This window comes from Balaenoptera acutorostrata, chromosome 20, assembly GCF_949987535.1.
Source record: "Balaenoptera acutorostrata chromosome 20, mBalAcu1.1, whole genome shotgun sequence".
In the NCBI taxonomy this organism is placed as follows: Eukaryota; Metazoa; Chordata; class Mammalia; order Artiodactyla; family Balaenopteridae; genus Balaenoptera; species Balaenoptera acutorostrata.
In genome coordinates, this window is record NC_080083.1 from 10,263,412 (window position 1) to 10,283,695 (window position 20,284).

The 20,284-nt window shown below is 54.9% G+C and overlaps 3 protein-coding genes across 20 annotated transcripts in view; 2 read left to right on the plus strand and 1 right to left on the minus strand.

The window, feature by feature from the left end:
* The window catches only part of MINK1 (misshapen like kinase 1), a 50,846-nt gene extending 46,886 nt beyond the window's left edge, over positions 1 to 3,960 (plus strand). For 12 of the 16 annotated variants that reach the window (XM_057535598.1, XM_057535596.1, XM_057535605.1 and 9 more), the window contains 11 exons: positions 49 to 154; positions 236 to 373; positions 565 to 673; positions 1,001 to 1,168; positions 1,275 to 1,418; positions 1,622 to 1,756; positions 1,942 to 2,042; positions 2,125 to 2,274; positions 2,360 to 2,519; positions 2,609 to 2,748; positions 3,116 to 3,960. In XM_057535598.1, the coding sequence (XP_057391581.1) occupies positions 49 to 154; positions 236 to 373; positions 565 to 673; positions 1,001 to 1,168; positions 1,275 to 1,418; positions 1,622 to 1,756; positions 1,942 to 2,042; positions 2,125 to 2,274; positions 2,360 to 2,519; positions 2,609 to 2,748; positions 3,116 to 3,199 (1,435 nt within the window). In that variant the 3' untranslated portion in view covers positions 3,200 to 3,960. Of the gene's footprint in view, positions 1 to 48; positions 155 to 235; positions 374 to 564; positions 674 to 1,000; positions 1,169 to 1,260; positions 1,419 to 1,621; positions 1,757 to 1,941; positions 2,043 to 2,124; positions 2,275 to 2,359; positions 2,520 to 2,608; positions 2,749 to 3,115 lie in introns of those variants that run through there. The other 4 variants (XM_057535595.1, XM_057535600.1, XM_057535606.1 and 1 more) reach the window with 2 other exon arrangements.
* Positions 3,961 to 4,527: 567 nt separating this feature from the next.
* CHRNE (cholinergic receptor nicotinic epsilon subunit) lies at positions 4,528 to 18,971 on the minus strand. 3 transcript variants are annotated; one of them, XM_057535610.1, is made up of 13 exons: positions 16,835 to 18,971; positions 9,078 to 9,188; positions 8,671 to 8,813; positions 8,508 to 8,552; positions 8,287 to 8,396; positions 8,001 to 8,156; positions 7,598 to 7,698; positions 7,017 to 7,217; positions 6,825 to 6,939; positions 5,412 to 5,526; positions 5,117 to 5,303; positions 4,921 to 5,027; positions 4,528 to 4,805 (listed from the first exon to the last, which is right to left on the minus strand). In XM_057535610.1, the coding sequence occupies exons 2-13, from the start codon at positions 9,121 to 9,123 to the stop codon at positions 4,656 to 4,658; spliced, it is 1,476 nt and encodes a 491-aa protein (XP_057391593.1). In that variant the 5' UTR covers positions 9,124 to 9,188; positions 16,835 to 18,971; the 3' UTR covers positions 4,528 to 4,655. The 3 variants fall into 3 exon arrangements, with proteins under 3 accessions (XP_057391593.1, XP_057391592.1, XP_057391594.1); XM_057535609.1 differs by lacking the exon at positions 16,835 to 18,971 and adding an exon at positions 9,570 to 9,764; XM_057535611.1 differs by lacking the exons at positions 8,001 to 8,156; positions 16,835 to 18,971 and adding an exon at positions 9,570 to 9,764.
* Positions 5,716 to 6,489, plus strand: C20H17orf107 (chromosome 20 C17orf107 homolog). Its single transcript, XM_057535616.1, is given in 3 exon segments — positions 5,716 to 5,781; positions 5,914 to 6,111; positions 6,211 to 6,489. Coding segments are annotated over 3 exon segments (543 nt in total).
* Positions 18,972 to 20,284: the final 1,313 nt, after the last annotated feature.

The window sequence follows — 20,284 nt, forward strand, 5'->3', positions numbered from 1 at the left end:
GTAGCAGGCAGGGCCTGGAGGGCCTCCTGACCTTCCTCTCTCCCGTAGCAGCGATGGAGACACAGACAGCGTCAGCACCATGGTGGTCCATGACGTGGAGGAGATAGCCGGGACCCAGACCCCTTACGGGGGTGGCACCATGGTGGTCCAGCGCGTGAGTGGGCCCCCCCGTTCTTCCCCAGCCTGCCATGCGCCTCATTGGCCCCAGCACTGGCCCCCTTCTCTGTTCCTTTAGACCCCTGAAGAGGAGCGAAGCCTGCTGCACGCTGATAGCAACGGTTACACGAACCTGCCAGATGTGGTCCAACCCAGCCACTCGCCCACCGAGAGCAGCAAAGGTCAAAGCCCCCCCTTGAAGGATGGAGGCAGTGATGTAAGTCAGTGAAGGTGGCTCCACAGGGCGAGGAGAGATCACTGGCCGTGGGCAGGAGACCCAGGGGTGCTGGGGGCGCTGCGGTCAGCAGGGTGGAGCCCCGGGGAGCTGGTTGGGCAGGGTACAACAGGAGGGGGAGGGCAAGGGCTGGGGTCTGGTGTGTCTGCCTCACTGCCGCCCCCACCCCGCAGTACCAGTCTCGTGGGCTGGTAAAGGCCCCTGGCAAGAGCTCGTTCACGATGTTTGTGGACCTGGGGATCTACCAGCCTGGAGGCAGTGGGGACACCATCCCCATCACAGGTGAGACGAGAGATCTGGAGATGGGCACGGGTGGGCCTCTGATGACTGGGCTTCACAAAGTGGTCACGGCCTCCCCTGTGGCCTGAACCTGCCCTGGCACCAAGGGGCCCCCTTGACCCAAGAGAAAAGATGCTCAGTGGTGGCCCAGGGACTCGCATGACAAAACGAGGACCGTGCCAGTCCTTCTGGCCCTGTTTAAACTCCTCCAGGTGCCTCCTCCGTTCTCCAGTCTTTCCCTTTCGTTCTGAGTATTCTGGGGTGTGGAGTAAAGAGAGACGGGGTGAGAGGGCTGCAGCCCACTGCCCGTTCCTCTCGTCCTTCTGGCAGCCCTGGTGGGTGGAGAGGGCAGTCGGCTCGATCAGCTGCAGTATGACGTGAGGAAAGGCTCTGTGGTCAACGTGAACCCCACCAACACCCGGGCCCACAGCGAAACCCCCGAGATTCGGAAGTACAAGAAGCGGTTCAATTCCGAGATCCTCTGTGCGGCCCTTTGGGGTAAGCCAGGACCGGGAAGGAAAAGAGGGGCCTGGTGTGCCCCCGTGCTCCTGGTCAGGCGAGGGCCTGGCTCTGCCTCTGATCTGCCCAAGGGCTCCTATTGCAGGGGTCAACCTGCTGGTGGGCACGGAGAATGGGCTGATGTTGCTGGACCGAAGTGGGCAGGGCAAGGTGTATGGACTCATCGGGCGGCGACGCTTCCAGCAAATGGATGTGCTGGAGGGACTCAACCTGCTCATCACCATCTCAGGTGTGTGTGGAGGGCAGGGCCGGGAGGAGGGCTCAGCCCCTGGGCCCTCCGTCATCATCTTCAGTCTGGGAGGAGGGCAGCCGTGGTCCAGGAGCTGGAAGGTGGGGCCGCACTTTCTCACCCCTCGTGGTTCGCACACGAAGGACGGCGGGGAGGCAGAAGCTGGACCTCCGATGAGGGGTGTGTGTGTGTCTGTCCCTCAGGGAAAAGGAACAAACTGCGGGTATATTATTTGTCCTGGCTCCGGAACAAGATCCTGCACAATGACCCAGAAGTGGAGAAGAAGCAGGGCTGGACCACTGTGGGGGACATGGAGGGCTGCGGGCACTACCGTGTTGGTGAGGAGGTCACGACACAGTGGCTACACATTTGTTTATGAGAAGAGAAAGAAACAGGGGCCTGGGCTAAGAAAGCCTTGTAGCCAGAGATGGGGGGCACACAGTTGGGGGTATAGACAGACCTGTGGGAGGGGCTGCAGCCCAAGAAGGGAAGTTTCTGCATCCCTCTTCTTTCCTGCCCCCAGTGAAATATGAACGCATCAAATTCCTGGTCATTGCCCTGAAGAACTCTGTGGAGGTGTATGCTTGGGCCCCCAAACCTTACCACAAATTCATGGCTTTCAAGGTAACCCCAGCCTCAGCCCCCAACACTGTTCCGAGGTCTGGCTCCTCCACCCGCGTCCCCTGAGCTGTTCTGTCCTCCATAGTCCTTTGCTGACCTCCCACACCGCCCTCTGCTGGTGGACCTGACGGTAGAGGAGGGACAGAGGCTCAAGGTCATCTATGGCTCCAGCGCCGGCTTCCATGCTGTGGATGTCGACTCGGGGAACAGCTATGACATCTACATCCCTGTGCACGTAAGCTTGGCAGGGCTGCGGACAGACTGGGGCCACCAGTCTGTGCCCTAGACTCGGGGCCTCCAGCCCACCTTCTCCTCCCCAGATCCAGAGCCAGATCACGCCCCACGCCATCATCTTCCTCCCCAACACGGATGGCATGGAGATGCTGCTGTGCTACGAGGACGAGGGCGTCTATGTCAACACGTATGGGCGGATCATTAAGGACGTGGTGCTGCAGTGGGGCGAGATGCCCACCTCTGTGGGTGAGTGAGGTGCCCGCCCTCCAAGCCTGTGTCCCCGACCAAGCTGGGCTGCAGCCCACTCACTGCCTCTCCACTCCCTTCCCCCCCAGCCTATATCTGCTCCAACCAGATCATGGGCTGGGGTGAGAAAGCCATTGAGATCCGCTCCGTGGAGACGGGCCACCTAGACGGGGTCTTCATGCACAAACGAGCCCAGAGGCTCAAGTTCCTGTGTGAGCGGAACGACAAGGTGGGAATGACAAGGGGCCCAGGCTCCTGCACTGGGTGGACCCCCAGGACCTGGGCCCCTGGGCAGAGCTGGGGGAGGGGTGGTTCTGGGTCTTCCTGAAAGGAGGTCTCTAGGGAGCGCACTGTGTGGTCACAGCTTGCCCTTCCCTCGTGTTCCCTCTCTGAGGACTCTCCAGATTCCTTCACCCGGGAGGTCTGCCTGCTGCCCACTTCCCCAGGTGTTCCCGCCTTTCGGAGGGGATGGGGGGCACTCTGAGGGACTCCATTCTGCAGTTTCTCGCTCTCTCTCTCTTTTCCCTTCTCCCAGTTAATTGAGACGCTCCCCCCACCCCACATCCCTTGGTGACCTCTGCTCCTACCCCACCCAGGTGTTTTTTGCCTCAGTCCGCTCCGGGGGCAGCAGCCAAGTTTACTTCATGACCCTGAACCGTAACTGCATCATGAACTGGTGACGGGGCCCTGGACGGGGCTGTCCCACGTGGACCAGCTCTCCCCCCCCACAACCAGACTTCCCGGGCCGCCCTTCTTTTCCCTCCCTGGGCTTTGCTTTTACTGGTTTGATTCACTGGAGCCTGCTGGGAACGTGACCTCTGACCCCTGATGCTTTTGTGATCACGTGACCATCCTCTTCCCCAACATGTTCTCTCCCCAAAACTGTGCCTGTCCCAACTTCTGGGGAGAGGCACAGCTTCCCCTTACCAGGAATTGAGTGGGCCTAGCCCCACCCCCCCTTCTCCACTTGAGAGGAGAGTGCTTGGGGCTTGGACCCCATACCCCACTGCTGCTGACTCGGCAGGGCCCTGGGCCCCTTTATTTGCACGTCAGGGGAGCCGGCTCCCCCCTTGAATGTACCAGACCCTGGGGGGGGTCACTGGGCCCTAGGTTTTAGGGGGGTCACCAGCCACTCCAGGGGCAGGGACCATTTCCTCATTTTCTGAAAGCACTTTAATGATTCCCCTCCCCCCAAACCCCAGGGAATGGAGGGGGGACCCCGCCAGCCAAAACATTTACCCCTTTCCAACCCCTGTCTCTTCTAGCCTCTGCCCTTCCCTGGTGGAGGGAGGGAGCAGGGAGCTCTCACCCTCCATACCCCCTTGCTTGCATCTGTATATAGTGTGAGCAGCAAGTAGCCCCGGCCCCTCCCTGCCCCCACCACTCCTCAATGTAGTGGCCTTGGAGATCTCCGTTTGTTAATAAAGACAATTCAACCAGCTCCCACCATTTCAGGCCTTATGTTTTTCTGTTTTCTCTCAGCATCCTAGGTACTAGCCAGGGCCCGCCAGCATTGCTGGGATGAAGGGGGCAGGGTGGGGTGGAATCTGCAGTGAGTGAGCCTTGGTGGAGAGGGGGTGGTTGGGCACTGCTGGGCCAAGAAAACCTAGAGGAAACAACTTGAGGGAGGGCCGGGGCATCCTCAGCCTTAAACGTGTGGGGCCCTGCACAGGGGCCATTTGGTTTCCACCCACTCCAGCCTGGCCAGGCCATGAAGGCACCTGGCTCTAGCTTCTCTATATGCAAGTCCTGCATGGGGCGGGGGGGGGGGGGGGGGGTCTCTCCTGTTTGGCAACAAATGGATAAAGATCTTTTAGAGGCTCACAGGGCTAGAGGGTCACATGGGGCTGGGGTCCAGGAAAAACTGGGAGGTCAGGAAGACTGAATTGAGGTTGGTTCTTGCCTTCTGGAGGGTTGACATGCAACAGCCTGCCTGAACCATCTGCCAGCTCCTTCTGATGTCTGCCCGGTGGTCAGACCTACACACATGTGCACATACGACTCTGGCGAAGCTAAATACAGATTTATCATTGGCAGTACGAAAGAATCATAATAAAGCAATGGGAGCAACTTGTTTTTCAGATTTCCTCCTGGAGATGGATGGGAACGTTTGTCACCATGGCTGCAGGCTCATGCCTACATACAGGGCGGGTAGGGCAGTTCGGGCACTTGGTTGAAGTAGGCCCCAAGGAAGATGAGGCTGGAGCCGATAAGGAAGAGCACCAGAGCGGCCCAGAAGCAGATGTTGTCAAGGGCCTTCCCCATGCGCACCCAGTCGGACACCTCCTGGGGAAGGGGCGGGCAAAGTTGAGTCCCTAAAAGCTGCAGGAGCCTGCTACGAGTCAGGGAGAGCGGAGACCCCCAGCAACTCCCCACCTAGCCTCTCCGGCTCCTGCCCCACCTTGCCGGTGGCCTCCTGGTCTCGCGTGCTCTCGGCCAGGAAGTTCACGGCATCCACACAGCAGCGGATCTCGGGGGCGGCGGCGCCCAGGCTCTGGCAGAGGGCAGCTGGTGGGAGCGACCCCGAGGGATGGGGGGTGATTAGGAGCCTCTCCCACTGCAGGCACCCCCGTTGGCCCGCTCGGGCCACTGCTCACCAGTCCAGGTCCCGTGCCGGTGCCTCTGCCCCTCAAACATGAGCTCGCTCCTCGGCTTTTTCAGTATCAGCTCCTCCGCGCGGAGCAGTAGGCCCAAGGACGACGCCCGCCTTGGGGGCGAGGTGGCCCGGGGGACCTCGGGGGGTGCACCCGAGCCCAGGAGTTGGGGCAGCAGCTCCAGTAAGACCTGGGGTGGGGGGGCGGGCGGGCGGCCAGGGTGGGGCGGCGGGGAGGTTAGCTCGAAGCCCCGCCTCCCGGCCAGAGACCCCCCCCCCCCCCGCCAAACGGTGCTTACGTGGCGCAGCCGCGGGGACATGGCGTGAGTGGTGGGCGTCCGACAAGACACGTTGAGCACGATAACGCAATTCATGACAATGAGTGTGGCAACCACCATGACGAAAATGAGGTACCTGAGGAGCCCAGAGTTCGTGACATCGCAGCCTCCCCACTTCTCCTGAGCCACAGAGGGGGCCACTAGTCCTCTGACCTCACAAACGCACCTCTCCGCAAGGGGTGGAGTTACGCCCCTTAGCTGCTCCTCTGTGGGGCCAGACGCGTCCCCTCCGCCCTTCTCCCCCCTCGCACCGCCGGTGGCAACCATGAAGGGGACCTCCAGCTCCCTGGAAACCCTGCTGTGGGTCTACCACTTCCACAGCTCCACGGAGGTGCGCCTACGCCAATACTCACCCTCCACCCCCAAGGGTGGCACCTCGAAACGCTCTGGGAAGGTTTCCAGCGTCCCCCCCATTACCTCTGTCCTAGGACCTGATGACCCCACAGTCCCTGTGCTTTTCCAGGTGGCCCTCCAGCCCCCGCTTCTATCTTCCCCGGAACTTGTGGCCGCAGCCCATGAATATATGGAGCAGCGGTTCAGAGAGCCTTAGTCCCTGGAGCCGCGAGAGCCAGAGCAGCCGCCCGCCCCGAAGCCCACCCTGGGGCTGGTGCTAAGAGAAGCCGCGGCCAGCGTAGTGAACTTCGGGGCCACCTTGTTAGAGGTGGGGTGCCGGGGGTGCTGAGGAGGGGCGGGGAAGGGGGATGGAGCGGCAGGAGCAGGGACCTCTGCACCCCCGCCAACTCCTGTACCCCCGCTGCAGATCTCAGCCCTGTGGGTGCAGCAAGAGGTGCGGCGACTAGACGGCGACCCTGGCCCGGCCCCAGACGCCGGGGATCCGGGTGGAGCCCTGGCCCTGGTAGCCCAGGCCGCGGGGCAGGGGGCTCGGCAAGCGGGGTCTACGGCAGGCGCGAGCGCCCGGCTTCTGGTCCAGGGGGCGCGGCTATGCCCGTGTGGACGAGGTCTGCAGGGATCCGCCTCATTCCTGCAACAGTGGCGACGCCAGCTGGGCCTTGGAACCCCCGGGGAGCCGGTGAGTTGAAGATGAGGGGAGAGGTGGGGGCCAGAGGCGGCGGGGCTGGGTGGGCACTAAGCCGGCCCGCCCCTAACAGAGATACTCCGGAGACCTCCAGGTGGCGTCCAGTAGCAGTACGGAGTACGAGGGACCGAAGAAGCCACCACCATCCCAGCCCGACCCCGCGTCCAAATAAAGCCCAGGCGGCGATGAGACAGCTGAGGCTTCTCCGAGTCATTAGGTTTTGGCCCTGCCCGCCCCTCCCCAACGAGCCCCTTGGCTCCACCCCATGCTCGTCTGGCTCCGCCCCTCACACTGGCCACGCCCCACGTAGGCACCACCGGGATCCACTCTGCCCCCACCTGCCCAGCAGCGGCACGCTCAGAGATGTCTCTGGGATTTTCTGGGCAATTAGGAACAAGAAGACGGTCTGGGCGAGCAGGACGTTGATGGAGACGGTGCATTTCTGGCCGCCGGCTGGAGGGAGTGCCTGGTGAGAGCAGGCCCCGCCCCCCAGGAGGGAGCCCGGGTTTGGGGTCTGGGCGACTCTATACCCTGTGCCGGCAGGAAATAGGCGAGCAGCACTAGGCCCGAGATGAGCACGCAAGGCACGATGATGTTAATAACGTAGAAGAGCGGCTTCCGGCGAATGATGAGCGTGTAGATGACTTCGGTGTCCCCTGGACCATCAGCAGAGCCACCGTCGTGGCGGCGGATCACCCCGGGGCAGAAGTTGATGGCCCACTCACCGTTCTCTGCAGGACGGGAGGTGCGGTCAGCTGGCTCTCGGGGGTGGTGCGCGCTCCTCTGCTCTCCGTCCCCTATCTGACCGCGGGGGGCCTGCAACTCCAGGCGAGGAGAGGATGCAAACCGTCTGGACAAGGGTGGGTGGGGCAGGTGGTCTGGATTGCTTGGGCTGGTCAAGAAAGGGGCATTCCCAGAGAGGTTAGGGAACCACCACAAGCGAGGAAGCTGGACTAGTCTGACGATCAAGAATGATTTCAGGAAAGGGTCAAGTTAAAGCAGGGTTGCCACAGTCAATCCCAGCATCGATGGCTTGGGGCAGCTCCACTCTGCAAGTCCCCTCTCTGGACCCTTCTAGAAGCGAGTTTTTTGGAGCAGGAGGGGGCCTCACCAGTATAGGCCTCAGTGTCGATATCTATATTGCTGATGGTGTCGCCATCGTCGTCCACAGCAAAGGCGAGCTCCACCTCTTCTGCACTGTACGTCTGCGAGCTGCGGAGCCAGAGCCCGGACCCCCCACCCCAGAGGCTGGGACTCGGGCCTCAGCCTCAGGCCCCGTCCTGGAAGCAGGGATCTGGCAGGGGAATTAAGCTCCACCCGGCAACCCAGGCCTCACTTCCACACCTGGGTTTCTACAACTACTTCTAACCCGCTAGGGCGGCCTTACCCCATTCGAATGTCTAGCTCCACCTCCAGCACAAAGCCCCACCCCGGATTAGAAGTCCCCCCCCACACACACACCTGGCCCCACCCCCTGCCCCCGTAATTCCACAAAGGTCCGGGCTGCTTCCCACCGGAAAACAAGCGAGCAGTTCTGCCAGTCGAAAGGGAAGTAGGTGACCTCCACGGCGCAGATACTGCGGTAGATGGCCGGGGGCAGCCAGCTCACGTAGCCGCCCTCCGAGACCAGCACGTTGGCTTCATAGGCCACACCGAACTGGCCGTCGATACTGTGGGCTCCGGGAAACCGAGGGTTTGCGCAGATCTGTGGCCCCCTCTCCCTCCAAGCAACCTGCCCCAACCAGGTCCAGCCCAGCCCCCCGGGCCTCGGCTTCCCCTCCAGTCTGGCCCCGTCCTCACTTGTTTTCCAGCACAATCTCTGGCAGCCATACGAGTTCTGAAGGGACCCGCAGGGTTTCTATGCCCCCAAAATCGCCCTTGCTGTAGTTGAGTCGGTAATCATGCCAGTCCTAGGGGTGGGGGAGGGGGACGGAAGGACGTGTGCCTTGGTGCCCAAGAGGAGTTTGGGAGAAAAGGGTCCCCTGGACAAGACCTCACACTGTTCCCCAGACTCCACTCACGATTCCAATCCAGACGTTGGTGGTGAGGGTCTCCTCTTTCTCATTCTGCGGATGGGAGATAGGATGATGGAAGCCAGCTTTAGGATAGAGCTCAGCGGTTGGGACCAGAAGTGGGATTTTAGGCTCAGAGATGGCGCTTGGGGTGACGGTGGGGGTATCTTACCAGTGAGATGAGGTTGGTCAGGGTGACTTTGAGGGTGATGGTGACGGTGTCCCCAGGTTTCTGCACTGGCCGGCGTCCTGGGTCGTAGTTGTCGAAGAGGTGGTGGTAAAGACGCAGCTCCTCGTTCTTCCCTTCACCTCCGCCTGGGGATGGGGCCAAGCAGTGGGGTCACTGGAAATGGAGAGGCTAAGGAACCTCTCCTCCTCTCTGCCTCTGGATCTGCGTGGCTCTGCTTCTCTGTCTCTGTCTGAGGTTGTGTATTTTTCCGTGTCTGCCTCCCGAACCAGTGATGTGCCTGGGGACCAAATAGCGTGTCTCCGTCTACATCTTAGTCTGTCTTTGTCCTGTCCCTTTATGTCAGTATCCCGTGTGTGTGTCCGACCACTTCCCCCGACCCTGGTCCATACCGAGGAGCTGCAAGAGGAGCAGGGCGCTGAGCAGAGTCCCTGCCATCCCACTGTCTGGTCCCCGGGGTTATTCTGAGCTTTGGCAGGCTCCGACGGGGGCAGGCCAGGGTGCTGTGAGTGGGGGGAGGGGGCTGTTAGTGGAGGAGGGTGTTAGTTCCGGGCTGGGTTAGGGACTGACACCTAATCCTCTTACTACCCCTACGGCAGCCGGGGACATCTTGGCTTCTTCCAGAGGCAGCTGCCCCATCCTGAGTTCCCTGCCCTCACCCCATCCCAGCAGCCTTTGCCTGGGCTTCGGCTAGCTCCCCAGCCACAGACCCAATCCCCTCATGACTGGAACAGGCCTGATGCAGGTGGACAGGTCTTTTAAGAAACACCTGGAACCACAAGCCTGGCAGTGGGGGTGTGGAGGGCACTGCTTTCCAATAATGCACTGGTGTCCTTTGAGTCAGCTGCCCTGTGCAGGTGACATCGCTTGCCGCCCATACTCACCACCACCCACAGCCCAGCCAAGGTCACACTAAATGCAGTTTCTGCCGGCAGAGTTTGGCAAAAGCAGTGTCCATAAAATCTGGTAATGAGACAGGCGGTCACAGGGGGTTAGTCTGCAGTAACAAACTCCACCTGGCAAAGGAGAGGGTGCCACAGTACAGGGCCCACCTCCTCCTGCAACCCATCCCCATGTCTGCCCACTCAGCCGGTCGGGGGAGGGGGGGGCGGGGGGGGGCGGGGCACTCACCGGAGACACCAGTTTCTCATCACTCTGCTGCCTCCTTGTGGCCACATATGAAAGTACTGTCTTCCCCACCCCCAAACACACACACACACACACACACACACACACACACACACACACACACACACACACACACACCTTTCAGTCTTTCCTAAGTCTCCTTGGACCACCTTAATCAATCGCTGGAGATGCTTATTTAAAATTCAGTTTCGGGCTTCCCTGGTGGCGCAGTGGTTGAGAATCCGCCTGCCAATGCAGGGGACACGGGTTCGAGCCCTGGTCTGGGAAGATCCCACGTGCCGCGGAGCAACTAGGCCCGTGAGCCACAATTACTGAGCCTGCGCGTCTGGAGCCTGTGCTCCGCAACAAGAGAGGCCGCAATGGTGAGAGGCCCGCGCACCGCGATGAAGAGTGGCCCCCACTTGCCGCAACTAGAGAAAGCCCTTGCACAGAACCGAAGACCCAACACAGCCAAAAATAAATAAATAAATAAATAAATAAATAAATAAATAAATAAATAAATAAAAATTCAGTTTCCTAGGCTCCATCCCCAAAGAATCCCAATTCAGTAAGATGGCAGAGATGGGGTGCCAGGAATCTGCTTTATTTAAGAAATTCCCCATATGTTTCCTTATGGGGTAGGAAGCACTTTTTCTGCCTTACACACTGCTTCCTCACACCGATCCAGCAAAGCAGTTACCATCGTCCAGAATGTATGAAAGAGGACTCCAGGTCAGGTCCAAGGTCACGTTACTCAGTCCAAGCTCCTACTGCTCACCTCATGACAGGCCAATAAATCAAGTGACAAGTTGTTGGGGCAAGGAATAGCAACTTTATTTGGAAAGCCAGCAGACCAAGAAGATGGTGGACTAGTGTCTCAATGAACCATCTTCCCTGAGTCAGAATTCAGGCTTTTTTTTTAATTAATTAATTAATTAATTTATGGCTGTGTTGGGTCTTCGTTTCTGCGCGAGGGCTTCCTCTAGTTGCGGCAAGTGGGGGCCACTCTTCATCGTGGTGCACGGGCCTCTCACTATCGCAGCCTCTCTTGTTGCGGAGCACAGGCTCCAGACCCGCAGGCTCAGCAATTGTGGCTCACGGGCCTAGTCACTCCGCAGTATGTGGGATCCTCCCAGACCAGGGCTCGAACCCGTGTCCCCTGCACCGGCAGGCAGACTCTCAACCACTGCGCCACCAGGGAAGCCCCAGGCTTCTTTTATGCTAAAAGGTGAGGAGGTAGTCCTGGTTCCTGCCAGACTCTGGAGGGGATATGTTAACTTCTTCCTTTCTGGACTTCCCTGGTGGCACAGTGGTTGGGAGTCCACCTGCCAATGCAGGGCACACGGGTTCAAGCTCCGGTCTGGGAAGATCCAACATGCCGCGGAGCAGCTAGGCCCGCGCGTCACAACTGCTGAAGCCCGCGCACCTGGAGCCCGTGCTTCGCAACAAGAGAAGCCACTGCAGTGAGAGGCCCGTGCAGCGCAACGAAGAGTAGCCCCCACTCGCTGCAACTGGGGAAAGCCCGTGTGCAGCAACGAAGACCCAACACACAGCCAAGAAAAAAAAAAAATTTCTTCCTTCCTGCAGCCACTTACAGGTGGACCCTGTCAGGATGTTTCCCGTGAGCTAAACAAAGGTATTTTAGCTTAATGCTCATTACCTGGGAGGTAGGGTTCCCAGAGATGGGCCATTATGTATGATTTAAGCTTACAGGCAACATTCCTTTAGTAATTAATGTAATAGAACACAAAGGTTCTTCCCTATTACAATTCCCCACTGTCAATGATCCATTCCACAATCCTGTGGGAGAAAGGACAAAGCCCGCTCTACTACCTGGTGAACAGGGGTGACAAAGAGGTGATTATGGAATGGAATTGATCAGCCTTGGACAGGGACTATTCCTTAAAATCTTTAGTCAGTTGTACAATCCCCTTTCCTTTTTTATCTACAACTGTTTGAACCTGATGAAACCCCTTAGCCCTTTGTTGTCTAATTTGCAATTTAATTTGGGGTATTGGTTCCAGTTCCCAATACTTATCTATTAATTAACTTTGTGCCAGAATTACACTAAATTCCTGTGCTATTTATTTGGACAAAATTAAACAAATAGGTTGACCCTTCTTCAGCTACAATGAAATTTTTTAAAGTATTGAGATTATAAAGAGCAACCTTAAGTCATCTAAGGGTTCACAAACCCATTACTCTCTAGGCGTCTCAGAAATTGGGTCATGGGCTTCCCTGGTGGCGCAGTGGTTGAGAATCTGCCTGCCAATGCAGGGGACACGGGTTCGAGCCCTGGTCTGGGAAGATCCCACATGCTGTGGAGCAACTAGGCCCGTGAGCCACAACTACTGAGCCTGTGCGTCTGGAGCCTGTGCTCCGCAACAAGAGAGGCCGCGGGGCTTCCCTGGTGGCGCAGTGGTTGAGAATCTGCCTGCTAATGCAGGAGACACGGGTTCGAGCCCTGGTCTGGGAAGATCCCACATGCCACGGAGCAGCTGGGCCCGTGAGCCACAGCTGCTGAGCCTGCGCGTCTGGAGCCTGTGCCCCGCAACGGGAGGGGCCGCGATAGTGAAAGGCCCGCGCACCGCGATGAAGAGCGGTCCCCGCACCGCGATGAAGAGTGGCCCCCACTTGCCGCAACTAGAGAAAGCCCTCGCACGAACCGAAGACCCAGCACAGCCAAAAATAAATAAATAAATAAATAAATAAAATAAAAAATAAAAAAAAAAAAGAGTAAATTCTATTTAAAAAAAAAAAAAAAAAAAAAAAAGAGAGGCCGCGATAGTGAGAGGCCCGCGCACCGCGATGAAGAGTGGCCCCCGCTTGCCACAACTAGAGAAAGCCCTTGCACAGAAACGAAGACCCAACACAGCCATAAATAAATAAAATAAAGGAGTTCCTTTATAAAAAAATAAAAATAAAAAAAAATTGGGTTATTTTTTGATGACAGTGGTGCTGCTTTAATCCGAGTGTGATGATGAATCCACAGCTTTACCCCAGCTAACTTTACAGACAAGTGTGTGGTAAGTTAATACCATGTGTGGTCCTATTCACCTTGCAGTCAGCTAAAGTTCAGGCCCTGGTTCTCTCCAGGTTTTAAGGAAGACTCGGTCCCAGGTCAGAATGGATGTAAGGCTACGTTAGTTGGGTAGGCAGACTTGCTGGAGGCAAACTCATGAACAGAGGTTAGTAGTGCCCAAAGTTTTAATATAATTGGCAATTGCTGGGTCTTTTAGAGCATTTGCAGATTCTCCTGCCTGGGCAGACACCTTGAATGGCCTACCGTACAGCATTTCAAAGGGGCTTAATTTAAGCCTGCTTCTGGGAGCCACTCTGATCCCAGAGTTCCAGGGCAACTGGCAAGGCCTTAACCCGAGTTAAATTAGTCTCTCGACATATTTTAGCAATGCTCCTTTTTAATGTATCGTTCACTTCCTTGGTTTTTCCTATCAATTGTGGTCTCCAGGATAAATATATTTTCCAATTAATTCGCAATGCTTTAATCCAAATTGGGGGATTATTTCCTTAAGGAGGGCTTTAAACACTCCTGAGGCTTTTTCTGTCCAGGTGGGCTATGCTTCCACCCGTCGTGACAAAGTGTCCACGCATACTAGCAGGTTATCTGAAATTTCCTGCAGCTCGAGGATTTGAGTAAAGTCTATTTGCCAGGTTCCTCTGTGCTGAGTCCCCATCTGGGGAGGTCTGAAACCCCACTCTTTGGCCCTTCTTTGTCCTTTTCTACACAGGAGATCTTGCCCCAAAAGACGGACTGGATACTCTGGTGTCTGTAAGAAACTATTTCAGGGTAAGGTTCCCTAGTTGGCATTCTAAAGGTTGTAAGAATGAGCAATTTTGTACCCCTCCAAGGACTCCTGTGACTGGGATGGATTGAAATGTTTTCTGTGCCACCTTGGTGTTTACCACAGAGTATGTTGCACCTGTAACAGAAAGTTAATCAGCTCATTCCCCACTGTCAATTTTACCTGGGGCTCCTGTGGGGAAATTGGAATTGGGCACCTCAAGTCCAAGGGAGCCCTCCGCCGGGCCTCTTTGTTTATCAGGGTGTTCCTCTCTTTCTACCATCTGAGAGGCTCCTGACTTTTATTGGTTTCCTTCCTATTTAGCCTATGGCAATCTTCTTTTCCAGTACCTTTCCTCCTTACAATAAGTGCATCTGTTCCTTTCCCAATGGTGGCTGACCTCTCTTTGGGTCACTCACCTTCTGGCGAGTGCCACTGCCAGAAAAATGGCGTTGTCTTTTGCATCTTCTTTCTTCTGTTGTTGTTCTCTGTTGTTGAACCCTTTAAAAGCAAGATCTACCAATGGAGGAGGGTTCATTCCAAATTTACCACCTAACTTTCATAATTTTCTTCTTATGTCTGGGGCGTTTTGCCCAATGAAGATTAAATTTACCATTCCAGTATTTTCAGGGGCCTCAGGATCTGCATCATTGTAACATCTGTAGGCCTGATAAATCTTCATTTGGTTTTTGCTGAATTTCTTGAATTTTGTTCAAAATCTTGCTTGGATTCCCCTTTTCAAAGCCTTGCCAAGATGCACTCATGGTAGTGCTCTGATAAGGGCATTCCTCTCTCATCAGGGTCCAGTGGGCTTCAGGTGTACCATGTGGGTCTGTTAGGTGGAGTTGCTTCCCTGGCCTGATCAATGACCATTCTGCTTTCATATAGAGGATCCTCCCTATGAACAAGTCTGAGGGGGAGAAAGGACTCTGCAGCCGTAGAAGCCCAGTCTGCTGGCCATTTGCAGGCCCCTATGGGATAACAGCATAAGGGAAATTGCCCTGCCCCACGAGTGCCTCCTGGCCCAAATTGGGTCACATCTTAGATGGTGATACCAGACCAGGTCCCTGTGCCCCAGGAACTAACACAAGATTTTCTTTTTTTAATATAAATTTATTTATTTATTTATTTTTGGCTGCGTTGGGTCTTCGTTGCTGTGCGCAGGCTTTCTCTAGTTGTGGCAAGTGGGGGTTACTCTTCATTGTGGTGCGTGGGCTTCTCATTGCAGTGGCTTCTCTTGTGGAGCACGGGCTCTAGGCACACGGGCTTCAGTAGTTGTGGCCACTCGGGCTCAGTAGTTGTGGCTCACGGGCTCTAGAGCACAGGCTCAGTAGTTGTGGTGCGCGGGCTTAGTTGCTCCCTGGCGTGTGAGATCTTCCCAGACCAGGGCTCGAACCCGTGTCCCCTGCATTGGCAGGCGGATTCTCAACCACTGCGCCACCAGGGAAGTCCCAACAGAGGATTTTCTAATTGATCCCTATCAGAAGGGGGAGCCAGTCTGACCACTTTCTGAGCCCCAGTGTCAGGAATTGGGGCCAAATAGGAACAAGAGATGGTGGAAGGGGTGGATGTACTGGCCTAATGGCTGAAGCAGCTGGGACAGCCAGCTCCACCAGAGGATGGAGTGACCTATCCCTCACCCTTCCCTTGGGTTTCTTTTACCACAAGGTGACAACTGTCTCACTTTTCCTCACCCTGATGTAATAGCACAAAAGCTTGCACATAGCGGATTTCATGATTCTTCCCCACCTCTTCACAGAATAGCTATCGAGCCATTCAAAAGCCACTGTAAAACCATAAATAGCAGTTGATCATCTCTAACCATTCAAAGGATGCCTTTTTGCCTGGGCATCAACCAACTTGGCTGAATTCTGGAATGGGGCTTTTGGTGATTTTAAGAACCAAGTAGAATCTTTCTCTTCTCCCTGGGAATGTCTCACTTTTGGACCAGAACAGACAGGCTTTTTCCATTCCTTTCCTCCATCTGACATCAGTAAAAGTTTTACATATCACAAAACTGATTTGGCTGTAACTGAAGAAATGATACCAAAACAAAATGAAACCAAAAACCCAAAGGACAAACAGAAAACCCTAAATAAACCCTCAAGTTTGGTCTTGGGGTTTAACATATACCGACGACACGGAGACCACAGATTAACACAGCAAAGGTGGCAGTATATGGTACACAGGGTTCCAGGATAACGCTGCATAAACCCCTTGTGGGGATCCTAACGGCTACTGTGGCCACACATTGTCATCTTCCTAGTCACGGTTTCATAGCTATAATCAGACCACTTATCCAAAATGTGCCTCAGACGACTTTCTTTAGGTATACTTGAAACATCCCCCCCCCACCCCGCCTTTTATTTTTTTGGCCACATCACGTGGCTTGCGGGATCTCAGTTCCCCGGCTAAGGACTGAACCCAGGCCACAGCAGTGAAAGTGCCAAATCCTAACCACTAGATCACCAGGGAACTCCCCATTCTCCATTTCTTAAAAAACAAAAAATTTTATTTATTTATTTATTTATTTATTTATGGCTGTGTCGGGTCTTTGTTGCTGCGTGCGGGCTTTCTCTAGTTGCAGAGAGCGGGGGCTACTCTTCGTTGTGGTGTACGGGCTTGTCATTGCCGTGGCTTCTCTTGTTGCGGAGCACGGGCTTCAGTAGTTGTGGTGCTCGGGCTTAGTTGCTCCGCGGCAGGTGGGATCTTCCCAGACCAGGGCTCGAACCCGTGTCCTCTGCATTGGCAGGCGGATTCTTAACCACTGCACTACCAGGGAAGCCCCATTCCCCATTTTTTTAAAGACATAAATACAAGACAAACAAAACAAACAGCACAGGGACGTCCCTGGTAGTCCAGTGGTTAAGACTCTGCGCTCCCAGTGCAGGGGGCCCGGGTTCAATCCCTGGTTGGGGAACTAGATCCCGCATGCCGCACCTAAAAGAGCCTGCATGTGGCAACTAAGATCCAGCGCAGCCAAAAATAAAACAACACCACCAGAAACCCCAGAAAACAAAAACACCCAGCACACACAAACCAGCACAGCCAAAGAAATGAACCAGTTCACAAATCGGGTAAAAGGCCACCAACTATTTCCTCTTATCCTCTTTCCAACATGGTACCCCACTCAAATACAAAACAAATTGGCTTATTCTAGAGAAAAAAGCCCCAGAGAGGAAATAAAGTTTCCAGCTTTACACACTGGAGTGACTTACCCTCCTGTGTGGAGCCTGCCGGCTCCCAGATGTTGATTCCTTTGTTCCAGCTGCCAAGAGCTGGGGCAGCCAGTGCAGCTTCAGGGAACTTTAAAAGGAATATCCTCAGGACAAGCGGTCCCAACAGCTGCTAGGGCCTTACCCCAAAATTCCCCAAGCAGAGCTGGCCGGCCACGAGCAGCAAGAGCCCCGGCTGGCTTATACTGCTTGCCATACGACAGGCCAACAGATCGAGTAACAAGTAGCTGGGGCAGGGAATCGTGACTTTATTCAGAAAGCCGGCAGACTGAGAAGATGGGGGACTAGCGTCCCAGTGAACCATCTTCCCTGCGTTAGAATTCAGCGTTCTTTTATACTAAAAGAGGAGGGGGTAAAGTCCTGGTTCTGGCCAGACTCCAGAAGGGATTTCTTCCTTGCTGCAGCTATTCACAGGTGGGCCTGGTCAGGCAGTTTCCTTGTGAGCTAAACAAAGGTATTTTAGCTTCATGCTCATTACCTGGGAGGCAGGGTTCCCAGAGATGGGCCATTATGTGTAATTTAAGCTTATAGGCAACATTCGTTTAGTGACTAACTTGTAAGAGAATACAAAGTTTCTTCTCCCTATTACAGTCACACAAGTAGATTGGCAACAATGCATGAGACTTACTAATAAGGACCTCCTGTAGAGCACAGGGAACTCTACTCAGTACTCTGTAATGACCTATATGGGAAAAGAATCTTAAAAAGAGTGGATATATGTATATGTATAACTGATTCACTTTGCTGTACACCTGAAACTAACACAACATTGTAAATCAACTATACTCTGATAAAAATTTTTAAAAAAAGCATAGAGATTATACCTGATGATATTTACACTGAAAAAAAAAAAACAAGAAACAAAAACCAAAAAACGCATGAGAATTATAATCAGCTTTTTCTTCTTTCTTTCTTTCTTTTTTCTTTTTCTGGCCATGCCTCGCGGCTTGCGAGATCTCAGTTCGCCAACGGCAGTGAAAGCCTGGAATCCTAACCGCTAGGCCACTGGAGAACTCCCTATAATCAGCTTTACTGATCATGGATACCTGTGTTCGTTTTACAGGTCACAAAACCCTTTCATGTCCACCATTTTGGGATCTCCTTCTTCTACTTCTGAGCTCCTTCATAACCGCCCCCCTGTTACAAGCAAGAACACTGAATGTCCACACAGCTTGTCCATTTCGCCACATGTCCTTGAAGCCTTGGCTCCCACTGTTAACTGCCTTTTCATTGCTTGTTTTCCACCTCAGACGCCCAGAAAGAATCTCCTTGGCCCAGCTCACCTCCCTGCACATGGCTGATACGGGTACTGAATCTAAAATCTGTGCTGCTGCTTATTCCACAGCCTCTCGGTGAGGGCTGGGCCAAGGCTTATTGTGATAAATACAGATATTTATTTAAACATTAATAGGCACCTACAAGGTTCCCTACACAGGGCCAGATGCTCTGATTAAACAGATGAATAAGCCATGGCCCCAAGGAGGAGGGAGAGACCTCACAGGGTGAAAAGCAGAAACCATGGAGGCTGTAGGTAGGGTCCCGTGTCACTTAGCTTCTTTGCATTGCAAGAGTCAGATCCACCAGCTAGGTTTCCTGTAGGTTTCCACATAGACGGGGGCAACATGGACCAATGTCAGAGGCCAAGGCAGCCCTGGGGACCTGCCCCTCCTGCCTCTGCTCTGTCTGCACTGGGCTCCTCTCACACCTGCCTTTTCTCTCTACTTTGTATATCCTCTTTCTACTGTGTGGTCTCTGCTTTCTCGTGGCTTCTGCATCATTTCATCTAAGGTCTTGGCCACAAATTGACCTCGGCTTTTCTCTTCAGGTGCAGCCAATTCAGCCTTTGCTGCCCAACGCCATGAGGCTTCGGGTGCAGGCACGGAAGGGTGCTGGGGTGGGCCTAAGACACCCCGTTTACCGAGGGTGGTGTGTGTGGCCACTCGACCAGTGCCTTCCATCCCTTACCAACCCAGCCTGCCTCCTACACATTTAGCTCCCAAAACACCCCGTCATGATTCCATTCTCACTGCCACAACTGAAGATGCACTATATCATTCCCAGCAGGATTGAAACGTGATATCTTGCTGCCAAAAGTGATGGCGGCAGGGGCCCTTCAGAAAAGCTCTCAACCTCAGAGTCCAGTGTCCTCGGGTTTACATACAGTGTCCTCCAGGTGTGATTTCTGTCCATTCCCCAAACTATGGGCTAAATCCTCAGTTTAATCACCATCACTACATCATGTATAAATGATACATCACACACACACACACACCACATCATATAAGACACGATAGTGGGACAAAACCACGCTTGGACCGACAACCTGCATGTCAGAGAGTAGTCTGGGGTGGAGGGACAGTGAGTAGAAATCCTCATCCCTGATGCCCAAACCCACGTACTGCAGCCTGCGCTGGCCCCAGGCGTTTATCACGTTCTACAGGAGAGCCCTTTGCTGCAGTCCTCGGCCAGGGCTGTAACTCGTGGGTGGAGGTCTTGCTCAGACCAGTGAATTCTATGGGCATTTCTTGCAGAGTCAGCACATCAGAAAATCTGGGGAGTCTCCAGGAGGGGCTCTGACCTACCCCCCTGCCCCTCCCCCACCCCACAGTGGTCCCTTCCTGCCAGTGCTGGGCCCGGAGCTGAGCCGGCATCTTTCCCGTGTTTGCTCAGGATAACCATTGCCTGAGGGCCTGAGACGCCAACACTGGTGGAGTCAAGCACCTGATCTAGGCCCGGGTTCTGTACGTTATAATGAAAATTCCACAGAACCTCAGTGGGCTGCCTGGCACTTTTGTTTCTGGGGACGCCTTGACTTCCAAGCTGGAGCCAAAGATCTCAGCTCAACAGGAAGCCGCTCCCTTCACCTCCTGGCTCTTGGCTGGCAACTCAGAACAGCTGCGCTGCCCCCGGCTGCCAGGCCTGCCAGCTGGGTTCCTTAGCCATCAGCACCTCACAGGGGAAACGTCCCCAGGCTGGCCTGCCGAGGCCCCACCATAGGCAACAGAGGGGCTCCTCTTTCTTTCATGAACAGGGAGAGTGGGTCTGGCTGAGCCAGGACAGGGCAGTGATTTCTAGGCCGTCTCCCTCACTGGGACCTAAGCTCCCGGATCACTGAGACCTTGCTGGGTTCCTGTGTTCATGGCACACGGCACAGAGCCTAGGATATAAGAGGCTCCATAAACGTTTACTGGATAAATGAGTACGAATAAATGAATGTGTAATCTTCCCAGCACCCTCCCTTCTACTGAGAAGTGTGCTTCTCAAACCACGTGACCCCAGAGGCACTGCCAGGTACTTAGAGACACCTCCCCCACCCGGCCCGAGTCGATGGGTCCAGGGCAGGACACCTGACCCCAGCCAGACTAAAGAAAGTCCTTCCTGGGAATTTTGTTAAACAGGAACTCGGGAAGTCAGTCTCTCCCTGCTGTAGGA

Excerpts from the sequence above, each read along its gene's own strand:
- CHRNE (XM_057535610.1), bottom strand. The coding sequence starts at position 9,123 with ATGGCAGGGACTCTGCTCAGCGCCCTGCTCCTCTTGCAGCTCCTCG. Across the intron at positions 8,814-9,077 it reads GCTCCTCTTGCAGCTCCTCG|GCGGAGGTGAAGGGAAGAAC; the intron begins GTATGGACCAGG and ends CCCCATCCCCAG. Across the intron at positions 7,699-8,000 it reads AACTGCTCGCTTGTTTTCCG|CTCGCAGACGTACAGTGCAG; the intron begins GTGGGAAGCAGC and ends CTGGCTCCGCAG.